Below are 12,223 nucleotides of genomic sequence, written 5' to 3' on the forward strand. Positions count from 1 at the left end.
GTGCTGGGTCCTGCACTTGGGTCACAACAACCCTATGCAATGCTACAGGCTTGGGGAAGAGTGGCTGGAAAACTGCCCTGCAGAAAAGGACCTGGGGGTGGTGGTCGACAGCTGACTGAATATGAGCCAGCAGTGTGCCCAGGTGGCCAAGGCAGCCAATGTCATCCTGGCTTGTATCAGAAATAGTGGGGCCAGCAGTAGGGAAGTGATCATGCCCCATACTTGGCACTGGTGAGGCCACACCTCAAATACTGTGTTCAGTTTTGGGCCCCTCACTCTACAAGAAGGACATTGAGGCACTGGCACGTGTCCAGAGGAGAGCAAGAAAGCTGATGAGGGGTCTGGAGCACAAGTGTAATGAGGAGTGGCTAAGGGAACTGGGGTTGTTTAGCCTGGAGGAGGCCCTCTACAACTGCCTGAAAGGAGGTTGTAGCAAGGTGGGTGTTGGTCTCTCCTCCCAAGGAACAAGCGACAGGATGAGAGGACATGGCCTCAAGTTGCGCCAGGGGAGGTTTAGGTTAGATATTAGGAAAAATTTCATCACTGGAAGGGTTATCAGGCACTGGAATGGGCTGCCCAGGGAAGTGGTCAGGTCCCCAGCCCTGGAGGTATTTAAAAGACAAGTAGTTGTGGTACTTGGAGACATGGTTTAGTCGTGAACAGGTAGGGCTGGGCTCAACGATCTTAAAGGTTTTTTCCAACCAAATGATTCTATGGATATTACCCCTTTCCCTAAGCCCTACCTCTAAGTCTTCCTAAATGATTGGTTACTGAGTATAGCTTATCTTTAAAATAGAGCAAAACAAAATCAAAGCTATCGGAAGAGTTGTAGAATAATTTTTCCTTTAAAGAACTAAGAAGGATCAAGACCAGAACCTATTAAATCTATGGGAAAAGCAAACTCCATGACAGGACTTTTTCACAGCAAAATAACTTAATTTCAGGGAACATTCCTATTCCCAATTACTTTGAAGTAGATTAACTGAAGTCCTGTCAGTCATTTACAACACATAACTGTGCAGCTGTCTGCTGTAATTCACGACCTACAAGCAGAAACCTACACACAGATTTTTGTAAGTGTTGTTTTTAGGTATGTTTAACAGGGGCCTATTTAGTTTTCCAATAGAAGCGTGGGTAATAAATCTGCCTGGAACTGAAGTTTCAATCAGTTAAAAGAGACTTAACCCTCTCTCACAAAACATTTCTACAAGAGAGACATGATTCCTCCTATTCAGCAGGCAGTCATCAGAGAAATCCATGACATTTACAATTGCTGCCTCTGCATAACTTTTTAACCTGCATTTCCCATGTCTCAGTCGCTGCTCTTATTACCTGGCTGTACAGTATACAATGCTTTAGAGCAGCTTCCTTTCAACTTCAGGTGGTAAGGCAGATGGGGAAGAAAAGGGAAAGTAGTATTTTGAAAAAAAAGGGAGATAATAAGTTAAAATTAATTTGCAAAATCTATCAGATCCTAAACAAATAATACACACAGAAAAGCATGATGCAATTTAGGAAACAGTAATTTAAGTTAGAAGAGCCCCAAATGCCTCCAGAAATGAACATCAGTTTGTTAACACTGTTTATGCTACACAATTTAAAGAGTTCTAATGCTTGTTTTGCAAGCACCCTATAGTCATTTACCATTCTGTCTTCCTCTGGTCTTAAAAAGACTGCCAAAAGCTGAAACATCAACAGAAACGTTTTACAATTTTGTAAAAGCCAGTTCCACAAAACTTAGTCAAGAGATCTAAATCTACAATTTGTTAACATATGTTAGCTGAAGTATTGTAATTAACTCAAATTGCTGTTGGAGTTAAGAAGTGAAATTCCTCCGGTACCACCAATCTAGGTTTCCACACAGATTAAATGCAGTATGCACATAGCACGCAGCAAACCCACACTAATTTATGGCCAGAAAGAGGAAAGCAGACTATTCAGAACACAGACTTCCTTTTGCACCGATTCTTATAGCCCAAAATGTGCCCGAGCAGCTTCCTGCCTTAGGGAGCTGCAGAAAAAGGAATTTTGGAATAGCGGTCCCATAGTCACTCAGCTTCAAGGTCAGAATACAAAATTTATTTTGAAACAGCTACCGGGTTGACACAATTGCTTTACCTAATATTCCATATAAAAAGTTATGAAATTATTAGAAAAAAGTTGACTGTATTCTAAGTATGCTTCCTAATTGTACATAAAAAATTAAATGGCTGTTTTTCACAGTTTCTGCCCTAAGTTATAAAAACAGTTCAGGTTAGTTTATAGCCTGAACTTTAAGAACTCAAGTGAAGAAGAAATGTGTGACACTACTATCATATTACCATCATTATTAAACACATCACATTCTGAATCTTCTTCCCATTGGCAAAGGTAGGAAACCAAACTATTTACAAGAACTGTTTCTTTTCTCTGTCTTCAGCAAAGTGAAATGCAGAACCAAATAGATCTGATAAGTGATCTGACCTTCCTTCAGTCTCCTCTTCCTAGTTTTTCGAGATACTCAGAGCACCACTTTCAAGTTTGCCTGTGCTTCAGCTACTCAAGTTTGGATTTCTAACATAGCCATACTATGTTTTACTTCTAATAAAGGACATATCTAACTTAGACTCTGAGACAGTTCATGATGCTACACACAGTAGTGAACAGTAATTCAGATTTAAAAATGGTATTCCATGCTGACATTGCACATAAATTACAGATAAAAACACAAACTGAAAAATTACAAAGTGAGATTCTTTTAGCAAGGAAAGTAAAATTCTTTGGTGAGCATAGAGACAATGCACGGAATCTGTTTCTTTGCATTAAAGTCCTGCCGAGTTGAGCAGGACTCATACTCTGCCACTCTGCGATTTACACGAGTTAAAATCTGCATGAGTTCAAGTTTCCTTGCATGCTCCTTCAGCATTTTACACAGTGACTGAATAAACCAGGAGCCTTCAGCTGAATTCCTCCAGGAGTAATAGCCTGTGGAAGAGAGAGATGTTGAATGGATCAGATGTAGCAGCCTCTGATAAGGGACATGATAGCAATTAGGGGAAGAATACATTGTTTCCAATAGCAATCGAAGTTTTAAAATAAAAAAATCAAACCCACTAACCAACAAAATTTAAGTTAGATAAGTCTCCCCAAGTTCCAACTCAAAAGATTTTTCTAATCCACTCAACTTTAAGTAGGTAGAAAATCAAGAGTCAGGGAAACTACCTTCTGCTGCCATACTCTTAGCCATTAATCACTCACTACTTCTTTACAGAGTACCTGTATAAGGAGAGGTGACAGTACAGATGGAGCCAAGATGCAAAATGGATTTCAGCGTCATTATGTGCAGGACTACATGCATGAATTAAAGACTGGAACCTACTTCTGCTAACTGATAAGGTACAGGGCACACTAAGGGCTCTGCCACTACTAACTTTGCTCAAGGATGCAATGAAGAGTCGCTAGGCAAGTAATATGCTGGTGTTTATCACCTGCTTCTGTATATGCATCTACAGATATCTGATTGTTTTGCTCTCTCAGAACTAAGAATACCTTTTACTTCCTGCTGTAAGTAATTTGCACAACTCAGATTAACTGAATTTATAGCAGATGAACATTGAGGGCTTGCTAGTGAGAAAGATGTATGTTCAGGGTTTGGTGGGGTTTTTTTTTTGTTTTGTTTTTTTTTTAACTGAGAATAGCAACTACCTCAAAAAGAAATCAAATCAGAGGAGAAAAAAAAGATAAGAGGGAAGAAAATTCCTCTTTCCATGAAAGAGAACAAAAGAAGTAGCCACCCACTGACTGGATACAAGTGCAAATTGTCATTTACAGTATGAATACATAGATACAATTTCAGGAACAACAATTTTTTTGCCAGTCTCTCACCTGGAGCTGTAGAATATGCATACAGGAAGTCTGCTTCTACAGGTATTTTTTGACACATTGTTTCTTCTGATCCACTGTCTGCCTCAATACCAGAATCTAGTTCTGTCCCTCTACAAGCCTTTTTGGTGGAAGGAAGAATTGAAAATAAAATGAAAAATAGATGAGAAACAAAGGCCACGATCATGATTAGAATACTCTTTTTTTTTCTGTTTTAAAGACGATACTATCCCAATTAAAAAACTGAAAAAATAACAAGAATTTATGTGTCACATTTCCATTAGACAGACTCAGAAGAAATGTAACCAGCATTTATTTGAATCAACTACAGAGATAAGATAGATACTAATTCGTAAGTGCATTCAGAAACTCACCAAAATATCAGCTAGCGTTCAGAAAGATCTTACTTAATTCCTAGAACTAAGGTAAGGCAATCTCAGCTATTACAGATACTGCCCACCTAACAGGGCAGACTGTGCCGCTTTTAGACCTGAGGAGTGTCTTATCACCAAAGTAATTCCATTTAAATCCATTTCAGAAATAATTAACTTTTTTTGCACCAATAATTAATGGGAATCAATGGGGTTTTTTTTTTTAAGCATCCAGCTGATTTGATGATCGTTGTTCAGCTGTACCTCACCTGAATGAAAAAGAGCTTGGGTTTTCCTGCTAAACTTCTGCACCTGTCACCTCTGAAAAGGCTTGTTAGTGCTTTCAGTTCAAGAGGGCCATCTGTACCATAGATTAATCCTTCATCACCATGGCTTAGCAACACACAAACAAAACTGCTTCGCTTGCTGTGATCTTCTTCAGAAACTTGAAAGAAAAAAGACAATTATTTTAACTTCTGGCATTCCCTAAAAGCTTTGAACATGTGATGCTTCCTATGTGACGAAGTCTTTAAGAACTAATTCCCATGTTTAGACACCTCCAACCAGCTTTCACTTCTGAACAAAAGGAGCCAGCCTACTTTACTTCAGGAGGTTGGACACAGAAACCCCAAATTAAAGGCCAACCCTACCCATTCTAAGACAAGGCAAGAGAACTAGGCCAAGAATACCATAAGGAGACAGGAACACAAGGAGACAAAGAGGTTGTTCTCACAGTGTCTCCAAGTCTGAATGGTACACCTTGCTCAGGCAGTCTCGTGATCTGGCATCGGACTGATGGTAAGTTCTGAATTTTGGGAAAGGATGGGGAAGCCTCACCTCTCTTCCCGATCAGAGATGCTTCAACTACTTGGATTACACGCGAACTGAATGTAGCATGAAAGTTGCTGCTGCTGCAGGGACCTAGGCACTAGCATTATCCCTCTCTCTCTCACTCTTGCCCTGTAGCAAGGTCTAGAAAGATTTCTCAAGACTCTGAATTTTGTACTTAAATACATTTAAGCTTGATATAAAGTGTCCGTAGATTTATATCTTTTTGCCCATCTCATGGTATGCAAAGAGCACAGAACTGATATTCTTTGATATCTTTTGTTGCTTGACATTGTGGGGATTGTACATGAGGACCAAGATGTTTCTTTTAAATATATTAAAAGGTACAAATATGGTTTAAAAGAAAGGATCCAAAAAAAATTCAGAGTGGGAAACTCAAGAAGATGTAAGAGTTTGTAGATGAAAAGTGTAACGGTCCCAAAAGCTGAAGTCTTCTTTTTAGAGCTTGCCAAAACACCGAATTTCTATTCTGGAAAAATGGAACGATTTAGATTTTTCTAAGGCAATGCAGACTCAGGCATTTCTACAATTTATGGACAAGCACTACATCTAGAAGAGTCAGGAAAGGCTGTTTTTTGGGAATCTCTAGTCAGGCTGCAGTCTGTAGTCTACACTGTCTATTTGGAGGCCTTATACCACAGGTGAGACAGAGGCCTTTCCTCTTCCAGCTACTGTCAACAGCTAGACTGCAACGATACCAATAAATTAACCATGCCTGGGAGCATTCTCTGGCATAAACATTAACTGGCATCAAAGAACCTACATCTATGTTAGCAAACAGTTACATTTAAAAACAAACAAAACCAACCAACCAAACAGGATTGCTGCAGGCTAACCGGCTGTTGGGAATAATCCCTGGAACACTTTTACTCTTGAACTGTGACCTGGAACATTCTGGAAGAGTGCTAGTAGGCATGAGCCACAGTCGTGCCAGAGAACCTTCCAACAGCTAAGTAGAATAGACTGTGTTCCAGGGCTACAGATACCTCCAGGCACCGTTTAATTTACGGGTCTAGATGTAGCCAAGTCCAAACAACACAGGACTAACACAAACAGTAGTATAAAGCTCTCACTTGACAGAAGGGTGTTTTGTTTCACAAGTCAAAACATGAGTTGTTTCTCTAAAAAGAGTACTTCAGTCCACACACTTGCAGTTCTGGTCCCTCGACCAGAACCCTCCCCCTCCCCTGGATCAGAACACCTTTTGGGCCACATCACTAAGCATATAGCACAGAACCCCTCTACCCAATTAATCAGGTTTCTTTCCAACTCACAGACCTTCAGTGATCCCAGGGTCAGAATATAAATCAGTCTGCATTTAAGTTTCAGCCTTTTTTCCAGCCTTCTTTAGAAGATGAGAAAGGATACGGAGACAACAGTCATGGCACAAAAGATGAAGAGACGGCAAAGATGAATAAACATAGAAACTATGACGTGCATGTCATCCTTAGCAATAAACCACCAGTAGGTGTGAAATATCATCTAAAAGAACCATGGAAGAAGAGATGTGAGGGCTAGAGATGTATTTGGAAACAATGATTGATTTAAGACACACACTGAACATATTATTACTTACCATTTTTCAATAGTTTAAAAATGTCCCTGCATGAAAGATCGTTGTTGATCTTTATTTTATATCCCAACTTCATAAAAACTTCTCTGACACTTGCAGCATCCGCATCTGTACCCGCTCGGGGTAACATCCCTACACACAAAATAAATATATTAATTTTTTAATTATGTAGATGGCATGGTCTGAGCCAAATTCTTATACCTGTATCAGCTTGGAATATTATTCTACTATTCCAGATCCACTCTAAGAAAAAAAAACATTGCACTTTTATACATGCACACCATCTCCCTCTCTCTGTACCTATATTGTAGATTTATCTACTCCTTATTTGTATATCTACCTATCTGTATTAAGACATGAAAAAGGATTTAATTTGCAAAACAGAAATCATGACTAAAAGGTAAGACGACTTGTACTGCCTATCAATTTTTGTCCCCATTACTGCTATACCCTAATGTGTTCCCTCTATGCATATTTGGAAGAATGCACTGAAATGAATCACACCCACTCAAACCACTTAATTTTAGAATGCAATCAAAATTGGTCTGCATATTTAATTTTGAAGAATAATACATGCCAGTAATTTATCTAAATTAAAGAAAAAAACTTAAAAAATTTGAAAGTGGTACCAGTCTGTCTGTCGAAGTTCTTATTGTTTATTATTATACATTGCCCAATCTCTGGATAATCCATTCTGTAACTGTAGTCTGGCAGAATTCCAGAGTCCATAGACTTGCTAGCAGGTAGGTTCTTTCTGTATAGAAACCAGACAAACTTTAGGGGTTAATTTCTGATTTCTCTTGTTTCAAAATAATAGTAAAATAAGGTCATTTTAGCAAAACCAATGAAACTGGTAAGGTTTGCTACTTATTCCCTAGAAGTTCGCTCAGCAAGTTTGCAGATGACACCAAGCTGTGTGGCATGGTTGACACGCTGGAGAGAAAGGATACCATCCACAGGGACCTCAACAGTCTAGAGAGGCGGGGCCATGTGAAACTCACGAAGTTGAACAAGGCCAAGTGCAAGGTCCTGCACCTGGGTCGGGGCAATCCCAAATATGGGTACAGGCTGAGTGATGAGTGGATTGAGAGCAGCCCTGTGGAGAAGGGCTCGGAGGTATTGGTGGATGAAAAGCTGAATATGAGCCAGTAACATACGCTTGCAGCCCAGAAAGCCAATTGCATCCTGGGTTGCATCAAAAGAAGTGTGACCAGCAGGACAAGGGAGGCGATTCTCCCGTTCTACTCTGCTCTCATGAGACCCCACCTGGAGTACTGCGTCCAGTCTGGGGCCACCCAGCATAAGACAGGCATGGACCTGCTTGAGCACGTCCAGAGGAGGGCCAGGCAGACGATCAGAGGGCTGGCACACCTCTCCTAGGAAGACACACTGAGAGAGTTGCACTTGTTCAGCCTGGAGAAGGTTCCAGGAAGACCTCATAGCAGCCTTCCAGTACCTGAAGGGGGCCTACAGGAAAGATGGGGAGGGTCTCTTTATCAGTGAGTGTAGTGATAGGATGAGGGGTAACGGTTTTAAACTGAAAGAGGGTAGATTTAGATTAGATATGGGGAAGAAATCCTTTACTGTGAGGGTGGTGAGGCACCGGAACAGTTTGCCCAGAGAAGGTGTGGATGCTCCCTCCCTGGAAGAGTTCAAGGCCAGGTTGAATGGGATTTTGAGCAACCTCGTCTAGTAGAAGGTGTTCCTGCCCATGGCAGGGGGATTGGACTAGATTATCTTTTAAGGTCCCTTCCCCAACCCAAACCATTCTATGATTCTACATCTGTGAAATCAGTTGGTAGATCTGATCTAAGACTAGAGAAGACTGTACTTGCTCAGAGGTTAAAATAAATAGAACTGCTTTGTATAGTTATGCTCCCAAATAAACATTTTGTTTCAAGTTTGGTAAAATGTGCACAAACACAAGTAATTAAAAAAAAAGTGAAGAGTCACTTGTATTTGTAGTAATCTGTGCAATTTGTAACATGCTTAAAACGTAAAGAATCAGGAAGAATTGTGTCTAAAATGATAAGGCCACTGCACAGGAGAATACGCAAAATGAGTTTAAGGAAACCAAGTATTATATCAACAAGAAATCAGTTGGGTTTTTCTTACTATCATCTTTTGAAAGCTATGCACCTGGAAGCAAGATCAGCTCTGAGATTTTAAATCTATTCTGAATTCTAACAAAAAGTCTTATTACCATTGAATTTTCACAAGTAAACATTCAAAACCTAGAACATGGCTAAGACTCTGCACACAGCTGTAATTCTGCCCTAATGAGCACACCAATTACAACATGACTCTGCAGCAGCTGTCAATTTTATTCAGTCCATATATGCTGAAGTCAGTATGGATTTTTCTCATATAAGGACACGGGTAAGTGGTTACAAGATTGGGGCAAGCTATCGTATTGTATTCTACAAATAAAAAGTCTATATAATGCTCTTAAATCTAATTTTCATTGAAATACTAAGAAGAATTACTTCAGAAACAAATTAAGTTCCCAGGGAGAGCATCATCTGATGATAGTGCTACACCAGCGTAACAACTAGTTGTTACCAGGAAGAACAGGCCTGCGTTTCCTCCCTTCCAGCCCTGTAAGTTCCCCTCACACTTGTGCTTCTGCACATGTAACTCTACAGCAGGCCAGCTCAAGAAGCTGAACTGGCTGCCACGAGTTCAGGTGAGCTCTGGAAGCAGTTCAAGGAAAAGGGTGAACATTTAGCCCAGGGTGAGACAGAATTCTCTTTTCAAGAACAGCTAACCACTTGATATTGTTAAGCCAAGTCTAACTGCACCTCAAGTGTTTTTTTAGTTCCTTGTACATCCATATGGCCTGTTTTGCCAGAGACTGTATATTTTCAAAGTCAGTACAACAACTCTAACAGTTGTTTATGATTATTATAATTTACCATAATTGAGACTTTTCCTTTTAGCATTATTTCTATGGTTCTCGCCTTCTGTTACAGCACAAGATTCCTCAATTTAAATTGAAGACTTAAACCAAAAGTACCTCACTTACCCTTTGGAACCAGGAACAGATTTTGCATCTGTCAGATCTTCCCCCAAATGTGGTCCATCTCCTATGTCTGCCATTGTGGATCTCAACTATCAGCTTGAAAACACAAGAAAATAGAAATATATGACAGTTCATTTTCATGTGAAGTAATATCTTCAGATTGCTTAATTTTCGTTAGGTTTCCTTAAAGCCTTACACAATCAGAGAGCAATTTTTTAGAATAGCAGAGAAAACAGGAACATTAAAAGGGAATATTCACACAGAATAACTTTAGCCTAGGAGTATTGGTAGGCAAAAATTAGCATTTCTGAGTAATACCCACGTATCTTATATTTGAAAGAAGAACATGAAATATTTTTCTAAATTACTGCACTCTAAAACAACTCTAGGAAAAATAGTCTGCAGATCCCTGTGACCAAATGATTGAAAATACCTACAAAAAGCAGGGTAAGAGACAAACCAATCAAAAACAGTCTTTAAAATACTGTAACGTCCCCACATGCATTCGTAACATTTTAGTATTATGAATATTGCCTCATATACGGATCCTTTCATCTCAAGTAAAACAGAAATTGAGATAAAAAACAAAGCAATAGAAGTTACCAGATGTGTGCAAAGACTAACACAGAAGATTACTATGACTCAAAATCTATTCTGAGAAATAAATAATTTCTCTGCATTCCGTTTCAAATGAAACATCACCACATCCAATTCTAATCGGTGTATGTGGAGGCAACTGCAATACAAATAACAAAATCATAACAATGTAACTTTAAATAGTTCATTAAATGAACTGCGGATTGATATTTACTTTTGATCAGAACACAGGACAAGAAATGATGAGTGATACTAAGCCAGAAACCCAATAAACTTTCATCCCAATTACTCTGTGTGTACTCATGGAACACATCACCACAGGTTACCTTTAACTGAGGATTCAGAAAAGTATTAAGCATCATAAAGTTAAATTTCCAGATAGGACAAAGTAATAAACTCTCAGAATTGAAATAAATGCTTAGACCTCAAGAAACAAACAAGGCACTGCAAGGCAAGAATTTTAAAGAAACTTGCTTACCAGGTATATTTATGGTAAATAGAGATGTATAAATAACCAGACCAAGCAGTAAGATTAGCTGAACACTCTTATTTAAGGCTTAGGTTCTTTGGTGGCAAACTGTATCTGCCATCTCACATAATATTTTTGTAAGTCTTCATATCTGTACTCTAGCTAGTACACCATGAACATCCATTTTCTGTAGCAACAACTACTGATGCATCAGAAGCACTAATCTGGGTTATGTATAAACCTCTTTTCTTCCTGGTTTCTTAGAAGACATGTACTTACATTTTTAGTGACTTCAAAAGATTGTTAAGGTTACTCTGAATACTATTTCTTTGTATCTTGAAGCACTGATGTAATTAAGAAGTCTTCTTGCTCACAAAAATTATTCCAGACTTGAGAACTGTATCATGTAAATTAGCACCACACAGGAAATTTTCTGAAAACCAAATTAAGAAAGTATCAAACAAGCTTGATATTTTAGAAATAGAATTTCTAAAATACATTATTGTTTTATATTTTAGAAATGTACTTTAAAGACACTATCATGGGGCAGGAGCTATATCTATGATGCTGAACTTGCCTGCCTAACACCATGATCTGGATTCATTCAGCCTAACTTCAAAGTCTAATTCCTTAAAAGTTCCCTATGTGAAAGGAGACAGAAAGGGCAATTCAAGTACCTAAGACCTGTGGCATGACCGCGATTCAACTGCATACCTTATCGTTGTGCAGGGAGCATTTGCACTGGCAACAAAGCCTAGTCTAAAGTGACAGTTGGTGTGTCTACACAGCTGTAAATGAAAAGCAGGGCTTCTGATCCCTAGGAAGTGGAAAGAATGGCTTTCATTGACAAGAATGCCAGAAGTTCCCCTGGTCCAGCACAGCCCAGCCACCAGTAGTTTCTATGCCTCTTTCAATGCTGTCCCTACCACAATCACCCTTGGCTGGTTCCCAGCTTCTCTGAGCTCTCAGCAGCCTGACACTTTTGAAAAAGACTTTGTTTTGTAGGAAAACATCCAGCCAGACTGCCCCACAATTCTGACGCAACTCATGCCATTCCTTCTTCGGCAGAAGCTCTATATGCAGAAACACAGCCCAAACCCTTCACTGAGACAGGGAAAAGGTTAACTTTCTTCCTTTTTTGTCTGCCAACAGTAATGAAGAACCACACCATATAAAAAAGCACAGTATCACATACCAACTCCATTATCGAAACTAGCCAGCAGGTGGACTGAGAGCAGCGTAGCCATGTCAGGGTGGAATTCAACTTCTGCTAAAAGCCCAGGTGTTTATCACAGCTGCCTGGCACTGTGAAAATCTGCAATGCCAGTGCTGCAAATACCTGAACCAGCTAACATAAACCAGTAAATATGTACCTACATGAGCTGTGGTCGCCTTCTGTCCATCATATGAGTCAGCCTGGGCTACCAACAACTACTTAGAGAAAGACTCAGCTAAAGTATAGGGAAAGCTAACAACCCTCC

General features: G+C 39.5%; 1 protein-coding gene across 1 annotated transcript; it reads right to left on the reverse strand.

Annotated features, from left to right (window-relative positions):
- Positions 1-1,651: 1,651 nt before the first annotated feature.
- Positions 1,652-11,172, reverse strand: CASP3 (caspase 3). Its single transcript, XM_009642402.2, has 7 exons — positions 11,022-11,172; positions 9,680-9,772; positions 7,284-7,408; positions 6,658-6,786; positions 4,502-4,677; positions 3,865-3,982; positions 1,652-2,964 (listed from the first exon to the last, which is right to left on the reverse strand). Exons 2-7 carry the CDS (start codon positions 9,751-9,753, stop codon positions 2,738-2,740), a joined length of 849 nt encoding a protein of 282 aa, XP_009640697.1. The 5' UTR covers positions 9,754-9,772; positions 11,022-11,172; the 3' UTR covers positions 1,652-2,737.
- Positions 11,173-12,223: the final 1,051 nt, after the last annotated feature.

Source organism: Egretta garzetta, unplaced genomic scaffold, assembly GCF_000687185.1.
Source record: "Egretta garzetta isolate BGI_Z169 unplaced genomic scaffold, ASM68718v1 scaffold46, whole genome shotgun sequence".
Lineage (NCBI taxonomy): Eukaryota > Metazoa > Chordata > Aves > Pelecaniformes > Ardeidae > Egretta > Egretta garzetta.

What these genes read in the sequence shown, in the direction of transcription:
- CASP3 (XM_009642402.2), bottom strand. Translation starts at nt 9,753, where the DNA reads ATGGCAGACATAGGAGATGGACCACATTTGGGGGAAGATCTGACAGAT. An exon ending in TCTGTTCCTGGTTCCAAAGG is followed by an intron (nt 7,409 to 9,679) that starts GTAAGTGAGGTA and finishes GTTTCTATACAG; the next exon opens with AAAGAACCTACCTGCTAGCA. An exon ending in CCAAGCTCTTTTTCATTCAG is followed by an intron (nt 3,983 to 4,501) that starts GTGAGGTACAGC and finishes TCCACCAAAAAG; the next exon opens with GCTTGTAGAGGGACAGAACT.